A 20,138-nucleotide genomic window follows, 5' to 3' on the forward strand; every position below is an offset into this window, starting at 1 on the left:
TCCACGTGGTTTCACTTTTTATTTCAAGATGAAAATTGTAAAGTACAAAACATTAACCATGTTGGGACCATTATTTAATTAAAACATTCTTTTTTTTTTCATTAAAAATGACAGTGAATTTTTTTACTTTTTCAACTCTTTTTATTAAAACTTTACATCAATAAGTCAGCCCTTCTTAGTTTGTCGGAAACAAAAAAATGTTAAAATAAAGAACATTACAATTACTACAGTACAGTTTGTTTATTTTATTTTTTTGTGATGAAAGGGTGGACTGTATAATAATTAATTGATTTCCTAAATATTAACATCAGGGGCACTGAGAAGTTTTACGTTGTATTTTTTCATTTTTTTTTAAATATTGTTTTGGGGGGATTGTTTTTAAGAGTTGTTTTTTGAACACAGTCCAAGAGGTAGTGCAGTTTCCTGACAGTTACGGTTGTTGTTGTTTTATGTTTTTTAGTTACGTTTGTTTATTTGAAAAACACTGCCCTGAAAATTTTAAATTACAATTTTTTAGGCCGGAAAACAAAGAAGTTACCGAACACATATTGTTTTTCTTTTTGTTTTTTAAATATTTCTTGAGCTTTTAAACAAACATCGGTGTTTAAAAAACAAGTTTCATTACATTAAAAAGAAGTATTCGTTATTGTTTTTTTGTTTTTTTAGACAAGGGCTTTATTTACTAACATAAAAACCGCGGATAATATTTAATTACAACAAAGTAGACAGACAAAAAACTTCCTGAACGGAAACAAGTTATTCAAAATTGACGATATCACTGAAGAAACTAGGGGCTGAATGCCACCTCAAATAATTCAAAGTTAACTATAGTAGTATTATTTGTATGTAGTTGTTGTTTTGTTTGTTTGTAAACGAGGGGGAGGATAATAATAATAAGTACAATGAAAAATATAATTGTTTTTTTACGATAAAGGAGAAACATTGTTTTGTTTTCTTTAAAGGTTGAAAAAACCCTGACATAAAAAAATGAACTTGATGATATTATGATATATATGAGTTTGTTTGTTTAACGAAGTATTTTTCTTTCCTTATATGTTTACAGTATTTTCACCCCTTTCACGCAAAAGCTATTAAAAAACAGTTTCATTTTTCCTAAGGAAAAACTTGTTTTTGTGTTTTTTTTTTTTAAATATTTGTTTGTATCATTCATGAGGCACCAAAAAAAGAAAATGTTAATTAATTAACTACAAGTTTATATATAATTACGTATCAATTAATTTGTTTTGGAGCCTTCACTGTAAAAAGTTATATAGAGGGGGTTGGGGGGAATCAGGGGCAGTTACGTTGTTGTTGTTTCTCAATTTCCGCAAAAAAAAGTCTAATCATCATCTTCATCTTCCTCCTCTTCTTCTTCCTCAGGTTCCACTTCCTCTTCAACTTCTTCCTCCTCCTCTTCTTCTTCTTCCTCAGATTCTTCCTTCTTCTTAGGAGGAGCTGCCTTAGGGGGAGGGGAAGGCTTTCCTTTCTTGCCCTTGTAAGTTTTCATTTCCTGATGATACGATAAAGAATTATTATTTGTTCGTTCGTTGCCTCTTAACGGTTATATTTATTTAACCGTCCACACTCACTTTTTCATATCTAGCCTTGTCTTTCGCGGCTAAGGCTTCGTATTTAGACTTGGTTTCTTCCGTAACATCGTTCCACCTACGGCCAAGTTCCTTAGCAACTTCTCCAACTGTTGAGTCAGGCATTGTTTCTTTCACTTTTGGACGTTCATCGTTACAAAACCAAAAGAAGGCAGAGCTGGAAAATAGAGTTATAATTATAAAGTAATTAAAAATTTACTAATTAGCCTTATTCCTGATCAGCGCCACCTACCCATAGCGGCGACTTTGAGAACTACCGTAAGCGGCAAGCCAATCAGATGTCGCTAAAATCTGGTGACGTCACTGACTGGCACTCTCGTCTCAGGTCTTACCAAAAATGACGTCACCAGATTTTAGCGACATCTGATTGGCTTGCCGCTTACAGTAGTTCTCAAAGTCACCGCTATGGGTAGATGGCGCTGATCAGGAATAAGCTACGCTAATTGGGTTTTCTTTTTTTTTTAAGGGGGGATTTAATTTCTACTTACAGTGACCTCTTGGGTGCATCAGGGTCTTTCGTGCGCTTCCTCTTCTTTCCCTTCTTCTCACCCTTGGGTGGTTTGTAAGTAGACATTTCATTGTCATATCTCTTCTTGTCTTTGTCAGCCATTTGATGGAATCTGCTTTTTTCCTTGTCAGACATGGTCTTCCACCTTTCAGCGCATTTCTTGGAGAATTCGGCAAAAACTACATTTTCATTGGGGTGCTTCTTCTTGTGTTCTTCACGGCATGTCTGAACAAAGAAGGCGTAAGCCGACATTCGCCCTCTAGGCTTATCGGCGTCTCTTCCCATATTGATGGAGAAAAGTCAAAAAAAGCTCTCAGCAGAATTTAAGATAGATTTTTCAGTCCAATCTCTCAACTTTATAAAGTTCTGTAATAACATTTTGAAAAATTAAGCCTAAATATTAATTGACAATAAAATAAAATAACTTTATTTACAATTACAGTTGAAATAAAAATTAATAATTAACAATTAAAAAAACTTGACAACTGTCATTAAGTTACAATGTCAAGCTGCCATGTTACGTAATTGGCTGAAAAATTTCAAAAATTGGGCCTTGGCACAAACGTCACACAAAGGAAAATATTTAAAATTAAGCGCGCGGCGCCCGAAAAATGCGCCCTTATATAAAGGCATTACCGAAGGAAGAAAGCCAGCCGAAAAAAACCAGTTGTGATAAATGAAATCCTTAAAAATGTCCAAAAAGACAAAATGGCTTCCCTCTATAATGTCCTTCTTCCCGCCCGAAAGATGGACAATGTTAATTAATTTCGACTTTAATAATTAAGTTTATGTCGAATGGCTATGCCCCTCTAACTAACCCATAAGTTAGCAATGCATAGTCTGCTATGAGTTGCCTAAACTTCCCATTGAAATAACATGGGCCGTTAGCTATTAGTATAGCTTTTCAATACAACGCTATGGCAGCGATCTAGGCCTCCTTCCCCAAAGGCAGAGAATTTTCCACTATGGCTGGCTAGCTCGCTTCCCGTAGAAAATCCCATAGTAAAGAGAAGAATTTTAACAAGATTTTCAAAAAATAATTTCGATGGAAAAATTTAACCGAAAAAAGCCGGAATGAAGTTAAACTAGTAAAATGGAATCCGCTCTTTCTATATCCGATGAGAAATTAACTTAATCTCAATTAGTTTCGGACTTGGGAATTTTGAAACGAACCCTAATGGAAACGCGAATTTCCCATTGCGGACTATGGCGTCTCGTCGGTCTTTGTGCTTGGGTAAAATACAACGTTAGCGGCTATGGGAAAGACGGCTTACGCGGCTATTCCTATGGGCGAAAATACGATTTTTCCGAACCGATTTTAAGCACTTGACACTTAAAATTTCGTTTACATTTCAATGTACTAATTTTAGATGGGATATTAAACTATTTTTTGGCTATTTCCTTTGTTCCTAAAATCGCGAAAATTAAGAAATATCAACTTACCAAAGAAAGTCACTAGCTCTCATAGAAAACCGTTCTAAATGCTTCGCACTGGCACTGGGAAATTTCGTCGCTTTGCGCCCGAATTTCCACGCCGTTGGCGCTGTGATACAAAGAACGCTTCAAATACTGCCCTCTGATTGGCTCCTTTCAGAAATGGCGCAAAAAATGCTCCAATCGTCCGGAAATGTAGCCGGCACGTGATCAAATTCTTATCCAATAATCCCCCGATCTTACTGGCGGGAAAAATGCTTGTCCGTTGGCAAATATTTAAATTTTGAAAAATGATAGTGCTTTATCTCGCGTCAGCAAATAAATGAAAGGCATAAAAACCAACAGGGTAAAGGTTTTTAGATTAAATTTTGCATGAAATTTTTAAATATTTGACCTACTAATGTAAATATTTCGTGTAAGGATATGAGAGTGCAATAAAACCCACGAGTACTAAGGATAAACAGAGAAAATAAACAACTTTTGTTTCATTTTTGATCCTGTTTACCGACAAAGGCTTGGGGAACAAAAGGGGGTTTTAACAATATATCGCTAGCAGATCGTGGTGCGTTGACTTATGTATGAAATTGTTAAAAAAAATAACCCAATACTCTGACGAGCCAGCTAAGGCCGGATACCTTCGATTTAGCCAGCCAAGCGCACCTAAAAACCTTTATCTTTTCACAAAGAGGCTCTCATCTTGAACAAGAAGTCACGTTAATTCCTTGACTTGAAATAAAACATAAGGAAACTGTCTATATTTCGTATTTTAGCGTTTTTTTTTATATAAATTATTATGACGGAAAAATTATTTCCGATTTAAAAAAAAATATATAGGGCAACTTGAGAAATAATCCGAACATTTTTCCAAAGGGAAATTTGATTTATGGGAAAATTTCGTGCCCCCCCCCCCCGTGAAAATGCATATATTAATAAATTTTTGACCTATGAGAAAGCGGGAAAGCCACGTGACACGAAATAAAAAAGAAGAAACTTCATCGTGTCGTCTGCTGCGACTTTATCGGCATATTTTTGAAGAAAGTCAAGTTGGACGCTACTAATTTGCATAAGTTTGCAGCAAACCAATTTTTTTGCATAAGGCCGCCATTTTCAAAAGTTTGCTTCCAAAATACTAATTTGCATAAATTCTGCAAACTTTTTCTTGCATAAGGCCGGTATTTTCAATAGTTTGCAGCCAATAAACTAATTTGCATAAAATTCACCAGCAAACCTCTCCGTGCATAAGGCCGCTAATTTCAAAGGTTTGCCACAAGAATACTAATTTGCATAAATTTACCGAAAACTCGATGAAACTCATGGTTTTTCAAGGAAATCTATTAAGTTATTTACGCTCATAATTTATCGATTAATTTTATACCATAATATCAAGGTTTTCACAGGTTTCAAACCAAATTTGGATTTTGCATAAAATGTATGAAACAAGCAAACTCGGTTAAACTCATGGTTTTTTCAAGGAAACCTATTAAGTTATTTACGCTTATAATTTAGGGAATAGTTTTAAGCCATAATATCAAGGGTTTCATAGGTTTCAAACCAAATTTGTATTTTGCATAAATTTGAAATGTAAAGCAAACTTGATGAAACTCATGGTTTTTTCAAGGAAACCTATTAAGTTATTTACGCTCATAATTTATCGATTAATTTTATACCATAATATCAAGGGTTTCACAGGTTTCAAACCAAATTTGTATTTTGCATAAATTTGAAATTTAAAGCAAACTTGATGAAACTCATGGTTTTTTCAAGGAAACCTATTAAGTTATTTACGCTCATAATTTATCGATTAATTTTATACCATAATATCAAGGGTTTCACAGGTTTCAAACCAAATTTGTATTTTGCATAAAAAGTATGAAACAAGCAAACTCGGTTAAACTCATGGTTTTTTCAAGGAAACCTATTAAGTTATTTACGCTTATAATTTAGGGAATAGTTTTAAGCCATAATATCAAGGGTTTCACAGGTTTCAAACCAAATTTGTATTTTGCATAAATTTGAAATTTAAAGCAAACTCGATGAAACTCATGGTTTTTTCAAGGAAACCTATTAAGTTATTTACGTTCATAATTTATCGATTCATTTTATACCATAATATCAAGGGTTTCACAGGTTTCAAACCAAATTTGTATTTTGCATAAATATTATATAACATGCAAACTCGATGAAACTCATGTTTTTTTCAAGGAAACCTATTAAGTTATTTACGCTCATAATTTATCGATTAATTTTATACCATAATATCAAGGGTTTCACAGGTTTCAAACCAAATTTGGATTTTGCATAAAATGTATGAAACAAGCAAACTCGGTTAAACTCATGGTTTTTTCAAGGAAACCTATTAAGTTATTTACGCTTATAATTTAGGGAATAGTTTTAAGCCATAATATCAAGGGTTTCATAGGTTTCAAACCAAATTTGTATTTTGCATAAATTTGAAATGTAAAGCAAACTTGATGAAACTCATGGTTTTTTCAAGGAAACCTATTAAGTTATTTACGCTCATAATTTATCGATTAATTTTATACCATAATATCAAGGGTTTCACAGGTTTCAAACCAAATTTGTATTTTGCATAAATTTGAAATTTAAAGCAAACTTGATGAAACTCATGGTTTTTTCAAGGAAACCTATTAAGTTATTTACGCTCATAATTTATCGATTAATTTTATACCATAATATCAAGGGTTTCACAGGTTTCAAACCAAATTTGTATTTTGCATAAATATTATATAACATGCAAACTCGATGAAACTCATGGTTTTTTCAAGGAAATCTATTAAGTTAATTACAACATTAATTTAAAAATTCCATTTCGAATTTATATTACCATTTCACAATTGAAATTTTCTTAACATTAAGTTTTTTAACAGGAATTTTTGACATGCATAATGTTTAACAAGGGATGGTGGAATAAAGTATAAATGGAACAAAGTATTATGATAACATGGCATAACAACGAACAGGAATAAATAAAAATATGTATACTTGGATTAGTGTTTATGCCGTATTTAAAAACTGGAACTAGGTATGGGGGAAAGAACAAACTCGTAAGTCGTAAAATGTCATTCCTGGACTAAAGTATAATGACCCTGAAGCGAGTACTGCAGAATAAAGTAGGCCTATAGTTGGATTACCGTATTGATCAGAGTGGTTTACTCGTCGCCAACCAACACAGAACGGTGAAAACGTGAATGGGCAACACTAATTTCTTGATGATGTAGAATTATTTAGCCATGGTAGGAGGAACATTTTAATTTATTATACTATGTTGAAATAGCAGAGAATAGAAGGAAGGAGATATTATCAGTATAGTTGCGTATGATCAATGTGTCGTGGATGTAGGTACCGAAGAATTTTGGTGACTGTGCGCAGCTTTCTCGTGCATATTGGATTCACAGGTTCTCTTCTCTATGCCACGACATCACCAAAATTGTTTGAAAAATTTACCAGTACACTAGATAAGATAAGCCGACAACAAAAATTTAAAGTATTCTTTAAATTTTAAAGAAAAGTTGGAAATTGTAGGTTTTCTGTTATAAATTCTTACATTTTGGGCACTTTCCAAAGTTATTTGGTAGTTTGGGCTAGTTTGTAACAATATTTTATAGACTATCCCTTTAAACTGGCACTCTCCCTTTATTTTTCTAACCTGGCTGGTTTTAACTATTTATACCGTGAAGTGTTTTCGTTATTCAAAAACTCTGACCTCTGACGTAAATGAAAAACCCGAAGACCTAGAGGAACTTGAACTTCATAAAGAAGGACCCACGAATGGGCCACGTGTTGGTGCGCGAAATACTAACGCGCTCGCGCTATAAAAAGGGGTCTCCGACCTTTGTTTAACTCTCTCTCTGACTATCACCTTGCTCCTGCTTGATCAGATTCTGTTGCTGCAGCCCTTGGGCTCTACGCCCTCGGGCGTGGACCCTTCGGGGCCACGCCGCGGTTTTTGTCGTGAAGTCTCCGGACTTAAACTTTAAAGGCCGACTTCCATCGAAAAGGGTTCTTACGAACTGAAAACCGTGCATCGAGAGTAACAATGGAGCGACCGTGCCGATTTTCGAATCCCCGTTGGACAAAATTTTGAGGTGTTCTTACGAACTGAAAATCTTTATACGGGGGTTCTTACGAACTGAAAACCTTTATACGGGGGCTCTTACGAACTGAAGATAAACAATAGATATTTTCCTTCAGAGGGTCGTAAAAATCGGGAATAAAATATTTAAGAGACTTTCTATTGTTTATCTTCAGTTCGTAAGAACCCGCATAGCAAGGTTTTCAGTTCGTAAGAACCCCTCCAAATTTTGCCCCAGTGGGAACTCGAAAATTGGCACGGTCGCTCTATTGTTAAGAATCGATGCACGGTCTTCAGTTCGTAAGAACGCTTTTCGGTGGAAGTCGGCCTTTAACAACGCGCCGGTTACCTCAGGTAACTTACCTGGACGATATAATTTTCGCGCCGGACGCCTTTGTGCGGGTTTCAACATATGCGTAAATATAAACTTGAACTATTTTTATTTAAATTAAACCCAGCCAGGTTTACATTATTATTTATATTTAAATCATTTAAACCATTATTTGTCTAATTAAAGACGAGAGTTTTATTATAACAAGCATTAAGCTTTATTTTATTATTATTAATTTAAATATTTCCCCTAGACATTAATACGAACCAATTTAATAAAGTATAAATAACTTAAGTTCATAATTATTTAATATATATCTATGATCATTACCATTTTTTTATAAAAACTGTCTCAAGTTTGAGACTCTCGGTTTTTGAGTTGGGCTAGAAACTTGCCTTTTTTAGCCACATCGTTTGATGTACATCTAACGATGGGGGTATTAGTTTGACTTGGTCTGAAGAAGTAGTAGTAGTAGTAGAAGAAGAAGATGATGATGATGAAGAAGTATCGTTCGTCTTTTTAAAGGGAGAATGAAAAGAGTCATTGATGATTTTCAAAGGGAGAGCATTATGATTTGTCTATAACTGTGCATTGGGAATGTACTCTGCACATATAAATTAACACACTTAGAGTGAAAAGGGATAAACTGTGTTAAGGTGATATTTTTCATTCATTGGTGATTTTAAAGGAGAAAGGATTATGATTTACCCATGACAGTACAATGCGGATGCTCTGTAAGAATATTAATGAACAAACAGACAAATTTTTCATATTGCTGAAGTTCTTCGTCTCTTGCCAGCCCACACAAAGCTTGGTTACAGATTTGCGCGTGCTGACAACCGATGCTTTAACAGAGTATATACAGAATAAGCTCTCGTTCGTGATAGGGAGTTGCCTATCCTACAGCGTGAAAACTAATTTCCTCGCGCGCATTCTATATCCATGGTGGTACTTTACTTTGGACACCGCTAACCAATTACAGCACGAGATCATTTTAGAAATAAATAGCGCGCTCTCTCAGAAAGTTTAAAGGGGCTGACCGACCCCCTCTCCTTTTCTACCCACCCGCTATGCTAAGCTCTATGCGGAAGATTGTCGTTTGTTCCATGGTCTGATAAGCCCCTTTTAAGCTAGGAGGATATATTGGTGAGGGAGTCTTCGACTGTCCGTTTTCCCATTGAAACGCGCATGCAGATTATCGGCCGTTGTTTCCCCCGTTTTCACTCGTTCTGGGAGATTCTTAGCCGCGCAACTAGTTCCGCGCACATCGTCATCGGGCTTCGTCTGTTTCTTTTGTTTTAATTTTTGGTCGCGCTGCAATTTTTTAGTGCTTTAACGGAACATTTATCATTATTTTTTTATTAATAGTAAATTATGGTTCTTAGATAAAACTGAAGTAAAGGGAATGGTTTTTACTCTTTCTCTACAGCTAAAACTCTACAAGATAAGTGTTTTAGATGGATTAACGCCTTTGGGGGAGTCGAGTTAACGCCCGATAAAATTAAAAAATATCACTGCATGTGTAGTGAACACGTAATATTGGCGGCGTTGCTTCTAACTTTCTAAGGCCTAAGCTAGCATGAAGAACCCTCTATTTTTGAATAGGGATTTGCGTGGTCACGTGATGCGCGTAACCAAGTTAATTAGGTGCGGGTGCACGAAGCTCCCATCGGTGAGACCGAAACCAGAGAGCTCTAAGAACAGGCAGTCGAAGACTCCCTGACCACTATATACATTTATACTTTATTCCACCATCCCTTGTTAAAAATCCCTGTTAAAAACTTCAATGTTAAGAAAATAAAAATTTCAATTGTGGAATGGTTATATACATTCAAAATTTAAATTTTAAATTAACGTTGTAACTAACTTAATAGGTTTCCTTGAAAAAATCGTGAGTTTCATCAAGTTTGCTTTAAATATCAAATTTATGCAAAATACAAATTTGGTTTGAAACCTGTGAAACCTTTGATATTATGGTATAAAAGTAGTCGCTAAATTATAAACGTAAATAACTTAATAGGTTTCCTTGAAAAAACCATGAGTTTAACCGAGTTTGCTTGTTTCATACTTTTTAGGCAAAATACAAATTTGGTTTGAAACCTGTGAAACCCTTGATATTATGGTATAAAATTAATCGATAAATTATGAGCGTAAATAACTTAATAGGTTTCCTTGAAAAAACCATGAGTTTCATCAAGTTTGCTTTAAATTTCAAATTTATGCAAAATACAAATTTGGTTTGAAACCTGTGAAACCCTTGATATAATGGCTTAAAACTATTCCCTAAATTATGAGCGTAAATAACTCCATGGATTTCCTTGAAAAAACCAAGAGTTTCATCGAGTTTGCTTGTTTTATACTTTTTATGCAAAATACAAATTTGGTGTGAAACCTGTGAAACCCTTGATATAATGGCTTAAAACTATTCCCTAAATTATGAGCGTAAATAACTCCATGGATTTCCTTGAAAAAACCATGAGTTTCATCAAGTTTGCATGTTATTTAATATTTATGCAAAATACAAATTTGGTTTGAAACCTGTGAAACCCTTGATATTATGGTATAAAACTAATGGCTAAATTATGAACGTAAATAACTTAATAGGTTTCCTTGAAAAAATCGTGAGTTTCATCGAGTTTGCTTGTTTTATACTTTTTATGCAAAATACAAATTTGGGTTGAAACCTGTGAAACCCTTGATATAATGGCTTAAAACTATTCCCTAAATTATGAGCGTAAATAACTCCATTGGTTTCCTTGAAAAAACCATGAGTTTCATCAAGTTTGCATGTTATTTAATATTTATGCAAAATACAAATTTATTTTGAAACCTGTGAAACCCTTGATATTATGGTATAAAACTAATGGCTAAATTATGAACGTAAATAACTTAATAGGTTTCCTTGAAAAAATCGTGAGTTTCATCGAGTTTGCTTGTTTTATACTTTTTATGCAAAATACAAATTTGGTTTGAAACCTGTGAAACCCTTGATATAATGGCTTAAAACTATTCCCTAAATTATGAGCATAAATAACTCCATGGATTTCCTTGAAAAAACCATGAGTTTCATCAAGTTTGCATGTTATTTAATATTTATGCAAAATACAAATTTGGTTTGAAACCTGTGAAACCCTTGATATTATGGTATAAAATTAATCGCTAAATTATGAGCGTAAATAACTCCATTGGTTTCCTTGAAAAAACCATGAGTTTCATCAAGTTTGCATGTTATTTAATATTTATGCAAAATACAAATTTGGTTTGAAACCTGTGAAACCCTTGATATTATGGTATAAAACTAATGGCTAAATTATGAACGTAAATAACTTAATAGGTTTCCTTGAAAAAATCGTGAGTTTCATCGAGTTTGCTTGTTTTATACTTTTTATGCAAAATACAAATTTGGTTTGAAACCTGTGAAACCCTTGATATAATGGCTTAAAACTATTCCCTAAATTATGAGCGTAAATAACTCCATGGATTTCCTTGAAAAAACCATGAGTTTCATCGAGTTTGCTTGTTTTATACTTTTTATGCAAAATACAAATTTGGTTTGAAACCTGTGAAACCCTTGATATAATGGCTTAAAACTATTCCCTAAATTATGAGCATAAATAACTCCATGGATTTCCTTGAAAAAACCATGAGTTTCATCAAGTTTGCATGTTATTTAATATTTATGCAAAATACAAATTTGGTTTGAAACCTGTGAAACCCTTGATATTATGGTATAAAATTAATCGCTAAATTATGAGCGTAAATAACTCCATTGGTTTCCTTGAAAAAACCATGAGTTTCATCAAGTTTGCATGTTATTTAATATTTATGCAAAATACAAATTTGGTTTGAAACCTGTGAAACCCTTGATATTATGGTATAAAACTAATGGCTAAATTATGAACGTAAATAACTTAATAGGTTTCCTTGAAAAAATCGTGAGTTTCATCGAGTTTGCTTGTTTTATACTTTTTATGCAAAATACAAATTTGGTTTGAAACCTGTGAAACCCTTGATATAATGGCTTAAAACTATTCCCTAAATTATGAGCGTAAATAACTCCATGGATTTCCTTGAAAAAACCATGAGTTTCATCGAGTTTGCTTGTTTTATACTTTTTATGCAAAATACAAATTTGGTTTGAAACCTGTGAAACCCTTGATATAATGGCTTAATTCCCTAAATTATGAGCGTAAATAACTCCATGGATTTCCTTGAAAAAACCATGAGTTTCATCGAGTTTGCTGGTTTTATACTTTTTATGCAAAATACAAATTTCGTTTGAAACCTGTGAAACCCTTGATATTATGGTATAAAATTAATCTCTAAATTATGAACGTAAATAACTTAATAGGTTTCCTTGAAAAAACCATGAGTTTCATCAAGTTTGCTTGTTTTATACTTTTTATGCAAAATACAAATTTGGTTTGAAACCTGTGAAACCCTTGATTTATGGTTTAAAACTATTCCCTAAATTATGAGCGCAAATAATTTAATAGGTTTCCTTGAAAAAACCATGAGTTTCACCGAATTTTCGTTAAATATATGCAAATTAGTATTCTTGTGGCAAACCTTTGAAATAAGCGGCCTTATGCACGGGGAGGTTTGCTGGTGAATTTTATGCAAATTAGTATATTGGCTGCAAACTATTGAAAATACCGGCCTTATGCAAGAAAAAGTTTGTAGAATTTATGCAAATTAGTATTTTAGAAGCAAACCTTTGAAATTGGCGGCCTTATGCAAAAAATTGGTTTGCTGCAAACTTATGCAAATTAGTGGCGTCCGTCAAGTTAGTCAACGCTAGAATTTGTTTTAGTACGAGTTTTTTAGTCACGTTTCGGATTAAAATTAAAGAAACGGGATTAGAAAAGAAAATTTAAAGGTAATTCTTTAAAATAAATCGTTTTTAAGACATTTTTAGCTAAAAAAATCTAAAAATAGATTAGGCCTAACTGTCTGACAGCGTAGTAACATTGCAAAGCTTGTTGGGGATAAAACCAAAGCATTTTTCCCCCCGAAAAAAAGTAGAACCCATTTAATTTTAATATAACATCGATTGGGAAATAATTTTTCAAGACGATTACGACAGTTTTTTACCTGGAAAAGCTACATGAACGGCTTTAGCACGGAGGAGGAAACGCAGACCAGCCACAATCAGATCTGTTGTTTGCTGGATGATGGTGTACGATGCTCGCGCCCCGCTGGTAATGCCAGCTACAGCAAACGGATCCAGAAGACAGTGGCGCAAAGAAAACTTAAACTTAACATTGAACAAAATGTAAGCTTGATAAAAATTAAAAATTTAAAAAGAAATTAAAAAAACCAATTAAAAAAATAATAATTATTTCAGGCTAGACACATTTACATCTGCGACTTTCACAAAGGGGTCATTCAAAGTGTAAGAAAAAGAAAACGTAAAGATAGTGAGGATGATAATGGGTTTGGGGACCATGAAATTGACCAACCTGAGGTATACTCGCCTTAATTTTTTTTAACCATTTCTCAAATTAATATAATTAATTTAAAATTTATCCTCGTTAGGTTGACATGTTCCAACTTCAAATCAATGCATTACGTAGATATAAAAAACATTACAAAATACAAACCAGACCAGGATTGAACAAAGCCCAATTATCTGATGTATGACTTTCCACATAAACTGAGCTTGAAATTATTTAAAAACTAATTAATGTTAAATTAATATTAATATTAATATTAATGTTAATATTTTTAGATGTTAGCGAGACACTTTCGTTCTATTCCTGTTTTGGAAAAGGAAGCTATCACATTCTTTATTTACATGGTTAAAAATAACAAGAGTAAATTGGATCAGAAAAATGGAGCCGAATCATCTGGAAGCTAAATGAGAAATTAACTTAATTCTTGTAATTAGTAATGAGTTAATTACTATAAAATTATTAAGGGTTTCCCTTTTTTTCCTTTTGTAGTAAAAATAAAGTATGATCTTAAATTTTTAAACAACAGCAAAAGAAAAACCACACAAGGAAAATGTTTTAATTTAAGCTTTAATTGAGTGAAAATTAATTAAACTAACTAATAACTATGTATTCTGTAATTTAAAAATGAAATTAAAATTAAAAAGTTCTTTCTATACCTTATTTAATTTTCTGAGTTTTAAACTTAATTAAATTAAATTTAAAACATTTTCCTTGATGTTAATTGATTTTAAATGAGTTGGAGAATTTAAACTAAGATTCCCCAACTTATTTTTATTTTTAATTTTAATTAAAAATACTTTTATTAATTAATATTTCCTAGTTTTGATGTAAATAAATAAATAAATTCAGCCTTTTTTTTAATTAATTAATTAATTAATAAAACTGAACTTTAATGATCATAAAACTGAAAAACTCCACCAGTTTTAAAGTGGCATTTTTTTGTACCAACCTCTACTTTGTTTTGGTTTTGCATCTTTTTCCCTAATTATAATTAATTAATAAATAATAATTAACACAATCTCGGTAAAATTAAAAAATACTTACTGAGGTTTGTCTTCCTCCCCTTGAAGGGTTACTGTCTCTTCTTCCTCACTACTATCACTTGAAACTGTAAAATTTATAATTAACATTCCAATTAATTAATTAATTAATTAATGACTTTGAATTAAGTCATAATTATTTTTCAACAAACTTGTGGTAGTTTCATCCCCAGATTTTAATCTTTTAGAAGAAGATTCCTCAATTGGTTCATCCATATCTAACGTATCCCAAGCACTGCTACCTCCTTCACCTACTAAAGCGGCTCCTTTGGCCTATTATAAACAAAACAAGTTAAAAATTCCTTTATAATTAACAAAAAAAAAGTATATTAATTAATTAATTAATACCTGCATAACAATTTCTTGAACTTTCTCCGGAATTTCATCTGAAATATCAATTTCTTGAATATTACGAGTAATTTCTTCAGTTTCAGTTTTGGGAATAAATCTAGTCCTTAAAAGTTGCTCCGATTGTAAAATCTCAGCAAAACCAACTTTCTTTCCACTTGTCCTATAGTTTAATTAATTATATTTTAACTAAATTATTATTTAATTCGCTAGTTTTAATTTAATTAATTACCTAGCTGCTGTATCATTAGACAAAGCTTCCCTAACAATCTCAGTTACTTTCTGAACCCTTCTAAATGCCATATTAGTTGCTGATAAAATTCTATCCTTGCTTATGGTCGCTTTACCACCTAAGTGGAGCATACAAACTTCTTGATGGGTGTTTAAACCAATTACTAATGTCCCAGTTGAGACCCTTTCCTCTAATTCAGTTGGGTCTATGATAAGGTTTTCCCTAAAATTAGTCCACCAAATTTAATGAACATTCTTAAGCCTAATTATTTTAACTTTAGGGGAATAATTCTAACCCATCATTAAAAACGGCAATAGAGGTACAAAAAGGCATATGAAGTAGACTAAGGGGTACTGGATCTCTTTCTTCAACCATATGCTATGATGAAAACATATTTAAAACATTAAATAGCAATTAGAATAACTATTTAAACTAACCACAGTGACATCAGCTCCCAAAACTGTAACATCGGGTCTTCTGAAATGAGATAAGGCTGCAACTGCAGCTATACTTCCACATTCACTGATGTTTCCATCATGATTTAGAACATGAACATCAACTCTAATATTCCAAACTTTCTCCCCAGAAACAACGCATAAAGATTCCAAATCAATGCAACGAGAGTCGCGGATGCATCTTTCTAAAAGTCTAGAGTGTTCCCCACTGATTGAGATTTCCGAGGACCGGTAGGCATCTATGTTTGGAGCTGCCATTTGAGATAGTTCAACATTGACATGTAATTGGCCCTCACTAGGTCTTGAACTACGTGGTTCAGCAAGTTCACACGAAACTTGAGCTAGTACACTATGAAAATTTGGGGGTATTAAACTATAGGCCTTTGCAACCTTTGAACAAAGGCTTAATATCAAAAAAGCTCAATGTTTTCTTGAAATATACAAAAATGACTATATACCACGTATTTCCTAATGAAACTAACACGCAACCTCGATCTGAACCGAATGATACTTTAATTTGTCGACTTTCTTCCGAATTTCGGCCATCTAACCGCTAAAATCAAAAATTACTTTCATGGTTCACCACGTGAAAATACTAAAATACTTAAGCCTTGGTCTCTATGTTTGGTTCTTCCTTACCTTTGCACCTAAAATTAATTTTTGGACAAAATCCTTCTCACAAGTTGCTGTTATTTCTTTCATTATGGTTTATTCAAAATATTTTTCTCACTTTTAAATATTTAAAGTTAAGTAAATTTCAATTAAACGGATAAACCCTTCCACGTTTTGACGTTGGTATTTTGGCGCGGCGGTAAAGGAGTTGTCTGCTACTGATCACGTGGTCACAGGTGCGCGCCCTCTATCGGCCGTTGCGCCTTCCAGTGACACATCACTTTTGGACCACTTTGTGTTTGACGTTTCAATTAACCACATACAAATTATAAATAAAAGTTAATAATAATTATTTAAGTAGAAATCATGGAAGATATTGGTATTATTATACCCGAGAAGGAAGAAACAGTTATTCCAGAAAGTAAACTCCCAACAGTCGGAACTGGAGTCTCAACTGTGGACGATGACATTGAAGATTTGTTCACAAAATACAAGAAACTTCAACGTCAACTGGAGTTCCTCGAGGTTCAAGAAGAATATATCAAAGACGAACAGAAAAACCTGAAAAAGGAATACCTACACGCCCAAGAGGAAGTTAAAAGAATCCAGAGTGTTCCTTTAGTCATTGGTCAGTTTTTGGAAGCCGTGGACCCCAACACTGGCATTGTTGGTTCAACAACCGGCTCCAACTACTACGTTCGTATTCTATCTACCATCGACCGGGAACTCTTGAAACCCAGCGCCAGCGTTGCCCTCCATAAGCACAGTAATGCCTTGGTTGATGTCTTACCACCCGAAGCTGATAGTAGCATATCCATGTTACGCGCTGATGAAAAGCCTGATACTTCCTACGCTGACATTGGAGGCCTTGATATTCAAAAACAAGAGATTAGGGAAGCTGTGGAACTTCCTTTGACGCATTTTGAGTTGTATAAACAAATTGGTATTGATCCACCAAGAGGAGTTTTGATGTATGGACCACCGGGTTGTGGGAAAACCATGTTAGCCAAGGCTGTGGCTCATCATACCACTGCTGCCTTCATTAGAGTTGTTGGCTCCGAATTTGTCCAGAAATATTTAGGAGAGGGTCCAAGAATGGTCAGAGACGTATTCAGACTGGCCAGAGAGAATGCACCAGCAATTATCTTCATTGATGAAATTGATGCCATTGCTACAAAGAGATTTGATGCCCAAACTGGAGCTGATCGAGAAGTCCAACGTATCTTGTTGGAATTACTGAACCAAATGGATGGTTTTGATCAAACCACCAATGTCAAAGTCATCATGGCTACCAACAGAGCTGACACTTTGGACCCTGCACTCTTAAGACCTGGTCGTCTGGACAGGAAGATTGAATTCCCAATGCCAGATCGAAGGCAGAAACGTCTTATCTTCTCAACCATCACCACAACAATGAATTTAAGTGAAGAAGTTGATTTGGAAGATTACGTTGCCAGGCCCGATAAGATTTCAGGGGCTGATATCAATGCAATTTGTCAAGAAGCTGGAATGCACGCTGTTAGAGAAAACCGTTACGTTGTTTTAGCTAAAGACTTTGAAAAGGGTTACAAGAACAACATCAAGAAGGATGAATCAGAGCACGAATTTTATAAATAACTTCATGTCCCATCCCACAATACAGTTTTTGTCGGTGTTAATATTTAACTAATGGCCCTTAGATTGTTTCACCCTTTTCCTTTTGAGTTGATAAAATAAAAATAAAAATTTGAATAAATTTTTGTTTATGAAAATGTTTTATTTATTGATTGATTGACATCAATTATCATGATTAAATCAAGGCGGTGGTGGCTGAGGAGGATAAATATGAGGTGGAGGAGGGGGTAATAAAGATGGTTGACCCTGTTGTCCAGGGGGAGGTGGTGGTGGTCCGGAATCATCAGGGGAATTTGACCTTTGGCCTGCCATGTGTCCCTGTACTTTCATTCCAGGCATCAATTTCATAATTCCTTCAGCTTTGAATGTAAATTGTAGAAAGAACTGCTTCGTATCCTTGTTCCACAATGCCCAAAACTTCCCTTCACTCTTGTCCACTTCTCTACTCGGTACTTTGAAGCCAATGGTCTCATAGGGTTCAGCCGCAAACAGAAGGTATTGCCATTTCTTATCCGGAGGTTCTACTTTTTGTTCATAAGCAGACATGAAACGATGACGTGGATAAATGTTTTCTTGAATCTCTGGGTAATCAATCTGGAATAACAGAGATTGCTGTCCAGTTTCAGGGTCACGCTGTTTGGTTACTCTATAACCAGGACGCCCAATTTTAACAAACTTCTTGATGTCAACTCTGGGTTTTGCAGGGGCAGGTTGGGCTGGGGAATCTTTGGCTTCTTTAGCCGCGCGACGAGCGAGGTTAGCTTGATGTTTTTTGCCTTGGGTATGCGCTAAGTAACTCCCCTCATTGTTATGCAAGGTTAAACATAACTTGCATTCGTAAGATCCTGAATAAAATCAAAATTATTAATTAGATTTGAATGAAATAGTCTTATTATTGATAATAATTAACTTGCCAAGATGATTTTTCATAAAATAGGGATCTTTATTAAGATCAATAGTCTCAAGAGCCAATTGTCTCAACCTCTCCCGCCGATCACGGTTTGTTTCAGACCAAGAGGCAACCCCTCCCGACCCAGTTTTACCACCAGGTCGATGTTGGAAATCCATTTTCTGTCGTTAATTTTACTATAAACTAAAATTTATAATATAGAATTATGTTTAAATATAAATATGTAAATAACTAAACACGAAAGATTCAATGCAAAAACGCTGCCCATGCTGCCATGCATGCTGCACATTATCCAACCAAGGCTTAGCATAAAGTTTTTTTTAACCAGTCTTACTCTTAATTAAACCCCATAACTAAGCTAACTAATATAAAATATATTACCTATTGTTTAAAAGTTAGCGTTGCAATAATATTAATTTGAATTAATCGAGATTTTTCGGTACTTTATCTAAGTCTTTTGTTCCAAGCGGAGCGAAGATCCTACTACAGAATCCTCCTACTCACGGGACCGGCCTACTGTTGCGAGCCTCCGATTGGCTATAGGCCTAGAAGAATAGTATGAAAACTACCAAAGTGGCTTTAAAATCGCCTTGTCATTTCTACAACGTTATATAGTTCAATTACAGTGTTCTCTGGTAAGTTGTTTACTGTTTTGTAGAGTAATTAATATCTAATTAACTTAAATTTTTCAGAATTACAACATGGACTTACCAGCTATCGTACCAAACAGTTCACGACCTTCTAAATTTGATTTCCCCGAAGGTGGAGAATATAAATACACTAGCACCCTGAAACAAGGAGGGTTCGTTAATTTCATTTAGACACGCTAATTAACTAACGTATAATTAACTTTAACTAATAATAATTGCGATTTTTAAGGTTCAATAATGCTAGAGCGCAGTTGGGAGGATGTCATCCTGTAGAACAAATTGAGAAAAATGTAAAAAATACCATTAAATTAATTCATGTTTGATTATAATTAATTAATTTGGTTACCATTTCAGTATGAGGAATTTGTTGATCAAACAAACTTTGCTATGATGAAGAAAATTCACGGTTTACACGCTCCTTTACGGCTAATGATGGAAAGAAAAGCAGCCATTAAGGTTGAACGTCTCCCGTTCCTACCTAGCTCTCATTTCAGTCTAGATGTCTTGCAAAATAAAAATGAAACCATTGGTTTTGAAGATATTCTCAATGGTACTTTCATTAAAAAAAAAAGCTAGGAGATTTCCAGAATCATTTAATTAATTATATTTTAAATCTAATTTAGATCCTGCTGAAGCTGAAATGATGGGTCATCCTCATGACATGGTTGAAAGACAATTGAAATTAAATTTTTAATCAATTATAAACTTATGTATTTGCACATTTTCATGTAATAAAACAATCTGAAAATTATGTTTATAAGTGTATTGTTATTTCGTTTAATTATGCTAATTAATAAGCATAAACGACGGTCTTCCGCGCGCACACCCGCTGGTTGCATATGCGAACT

General features: G+C 33.9%; 6 protein-coding genes across 10 annotated transcripts; 3 read left to right on the top strand and 3 right to left on the bottom strand.

Annotated features, from left to right (window-relative positions):
* On the bottom strand, positions 1 to 3,722 carry Dsp1 (Dorsal switch protein 1). Its single transcript, XM_089870766.1, has 4 exons — positions 3,559 to 3,722; positions 2,096 to 2,481; positions 1,590 to 1,764; positions 1 to 1,510 (listed from the first exon to the last, which is right to left on the bottom strand). Exons 2-4 carry the CDS (start codon positions 2,398 to 2,400, stop codon positions 1,340 to 1,342), a joined length of 651 nt encoding a protein of 216 aa, XP_089726892.1. The 5' UTR covers positions 2,401 to 2,481; positions 3,559 to 3,722; the 3' UTR covers positions 1 to 1,339.
* Positions 3,723 to 4,548: 826 nt separating this feature from the next.
* On the top strand, positions 4,549 to 14,089 carry Sap30 (SIN3-associated polypeptide 30). Of its 3 annotated transcripts, none has more exons than XM_089870778.1 (6): positions 4,549 to 4,587; positions 12,755 to 12,852; positions 13,060 to 13,248; positions 13,321 to 13,440; positions 13,512 to 13,610; positions 13,705 to 14,089. In XM_089870778.1, the coding sequence occupies exons 3-6, from the start codon at positions 13,081 to 13,083 to the stop codon at positions 13,831 to 13,833; spliced, it is 516 nt and encodes a 171-aa protein (XP_089726904.1). In that variant the 5' UTR covers positions 4,549 to 4,587; positions 12,755 to 12,852; positions 13,060 to 13,080; the 3' UTR covers positions 13,834 to 14,089. The 3 variants fall into 3 exon arrangements, with proteins under 3 accessions (XP_089726904.1, XP_089726905.1, XP_089726903.1); XM_089870779.1 differs by lacking the exon at positions 4,549 to 4,587 and adding an exon at positions 12,912 to 12,994; XM_089870777.1 differs by lacking the exon at positions 4,549 to 4,587 and having other exon boundaries at positions 13,047 to 13,248.
* Positions 14,090 to 14,201: 112 nt separating this feature from the next.
* Positions 14,202 to 16,345, bottom strand: Rrp45 (exosome complex component Rrp45). The gene is made up of 9 exons (XM_089870712.1): positions 16,144 to 16,345; positions 15,963 to 16,057; positions 15,487 to 15,853; positions 15,345 to 15,427; positions 15,050 to 15,271; positions 14,818 to 14,980; positions 14,622 to 14,742; positions 14,474 to 14,537; positions 14,202 to 14,410 (listed from the first exon to the last, which is right to left on the bottom strand). Exons 1-9 carry the CDS (start codon positions 16,204 to 16,206, stop codon positions 14,353 to 14,355), a joined length of 1,236 nt encoding a protein of 411 aa, XP_089726838.1. The 5' UTR covers positions 16,207 to 16,345; the 3' UTR covers positions 14,202 to 14,352.
* Positions 16,346 to 16,362: 17 nt separating this feature from the next.
* Positions 16,363 to 17,867, top strand: LOC149690766 (26S proteasome regulatory subunit 6B). The gene has a single exon (XM_089870709.1). It carries the CDS (start codon positions 16,483 to 16,485, stop codon positions 17,731 to 17,733), a length of 1,251 nt encoding a protein of 416 aa, XP_089726835.1. The 5' UTR covers positions 16,363 to 16,482; the 3' UTR covers positions 17,734 to 17,867.
* On the bottom strand, positions 17,852 to 19,204 carry Sf3a2 (splicing factor 3a subunit 2). Of its 3 annotated transcripts, none has more exons than XM_089870746.1 (3): positions 19,084 to 19,204; positions 18,645 to 18,816; positions 17,852 to 18,575 (listed from the first exon to the last, which is right to left on the bottom strand). In XM_089870746.1, exons 2-3 carry the CDS (start codon positions 18,796 to 18,798, stop codon positions 17,911 to 17,913), a joined length of 819 nt encoding a protein of 272 aa, XP_089726872.1. In that variant the 5' UTR covers positions 18,799 to 18,816; positions 19,084 to 19,204; the 3' UTR covers positions 17,852 to 17,910. The 3 variants fall into 3 exon arrangements, with proteins under 3 accessions (XP_089726872.1, XP_089726870.1, XP_089726871.1); XM_089870744.1 differs by having other exon boundaries at positions 18,645 to 18,823; positions 19,022 to 19,161; XM_089870745.1 differs by having other exon boundaries at positions 19,022 to 19,154.
* Pomp (proteasome maturation protein) lies at positions 19,141 to 20,041 on the top strand. The gene is made up of 5 exons (XM_089870785.1): positions 19,141 to 19,275; positions 19,333 to 19,442; positions 19,520 to 19,580; positions 19,645 to 19,840; positions 19,914 to 20,041. The coding sequence occupies exons 2-5, from the start codon at positions 19,342 to 19,344 to the stop codon at positions 19,982 to 19,984; spliced, it is 429 nt and encodes a 142-aa protein (XP_089726911.1). The 5' UTR covers positions 19,141 to 19,275; positions 19,333 to 19,341; the 3' UTR covers positions 19,985 to 20,041.
* Positions 20,042 to 20,138: the final 97 nt, after the last annotated feature.

Source organism: Phalangium opilio, unplaced genomic scaffold, assembly GCF_054372755.1.
Source record: "Phalangium opilio isolate 3A_F unplaced genomic scaffold, DU_Popi_V2 ptg000031l_1, whole genome shotgun sequence".
Classification (NCBI taxonomy): domain Eukaryota; kingdom Metazoa; phylum Arthropoda; class Arachnida; order Opiliones; family Phalangiidae; genus Phalangium; species Phalangium opilio.

Excerpts from the sequence above, each read along its gene's own strand:
- Dsp1 (XM_089870766.1), bottom strand. The coding sequence starts at position 2,400 with ATGGGAAGAGACGCCGATAAGCCTAGAGGGCGAATGTCGGCTTACGCC. Across the intron at positions 1,765-2,095 it reads GATGCACCCAAGAGGTCACT|CTCTGCCTTCTTTTGGTTTT; the intron begins GTAAGTAGAAAT and ends TCTATTTTCCAG. Across the intron at positions 1,511-1,589 it reads ACAAGGCTAGATATGAAAAA|GAAATGAAAACTTACAAGGG; the intron begins GTGAGTGTGGAC and ends TCGTATCATCAG.
- Sap30 (XM_089870778.1), top strand. The coding sequence starts at position 13,081 with ATGAACGGCTTTAGCACGGAGGAGGAAACGCAGACCAGCCACAATCAG. Across the intron at positions 13,441-13,511 it reads ATGAAATTGACCAACCTGAG|GTTGACATGTTCCAACTTCA; the intron begins GTATACTCGCCT and ends TATCCTCGTTAG. Across the intron at positions 13,611-13,704 it reads ACAAAGCCCAATTATCTGAT|ATGTTAGCGAGACACTTTCG; the intron begins GTATGACTTTCC and ends TAATATTTTTAG.
- Rrp45 (XM_089870712.1), bottom strand. The coding sequence starts at position 16,206 with ATGAAAGAAATAACAGCAACTTGTGAGAAGGATTTTGTCCAAAAATTA. Across the intron at positions 14,743-14,817 it reads TTCAAGAAATTGTTATGCAG|GCCAAAGGAGCCGCTTTAGT; the intron begins GTATTAATTAAT and ends TGTTTATAATAG. Across the intron at positions 14,538-14,621 it reads TGGGGATGAAACTACCACAA|TTTCAAGTGATAGTAGTGAG; the intron begins GTTTGTTGAAAA and ends TAAATTTTACAG.
- LOC149690766 (XM_089870709.1), top strand. The coding sequence starts at position 16,483 with ATGGAAGATATTGGTATTATTATACCCGAGAAGGAAGAAACAGTTATT.
- Sf3a2 (XM_089870746.1), bottom strand. The coding sequence starts at position 18,798 with ATGGATTTCCAACATCGACCTGGTGGTAAAACTGGGTCGGGAGGGGTT. Across the intron at positions 18,576-18,644 it reads TTTTATGAAAAATCATCTTG|GATCTTACGAATGCAAGTTA; the intron begins GCAAGTTAATTA and ends GATTTTATTCAG.
- Pomp (XM_089870785.1), top strand. The coding sequence starts at position 19,342 with ATGGACTTACCAGCTATCGTACCAAACAGTTCACGACCTTCTAAATTT. Across the intron at positions 19,443-19,519 it reads AGCACCCTGAAACAAGGAGG|GTTCAATAATGCTAGAGCGC; the intron begins GTTCGTTAATTT and ends GCGATTTTTAAG. Across the intron at positions 19,841-19,913 it reads TTTTGAAGATATTCTCAATG|ATCCTGCTGAAGCTGAAATG; the intron begins GTACTTTCATTA and ends AATCTAATTTAG.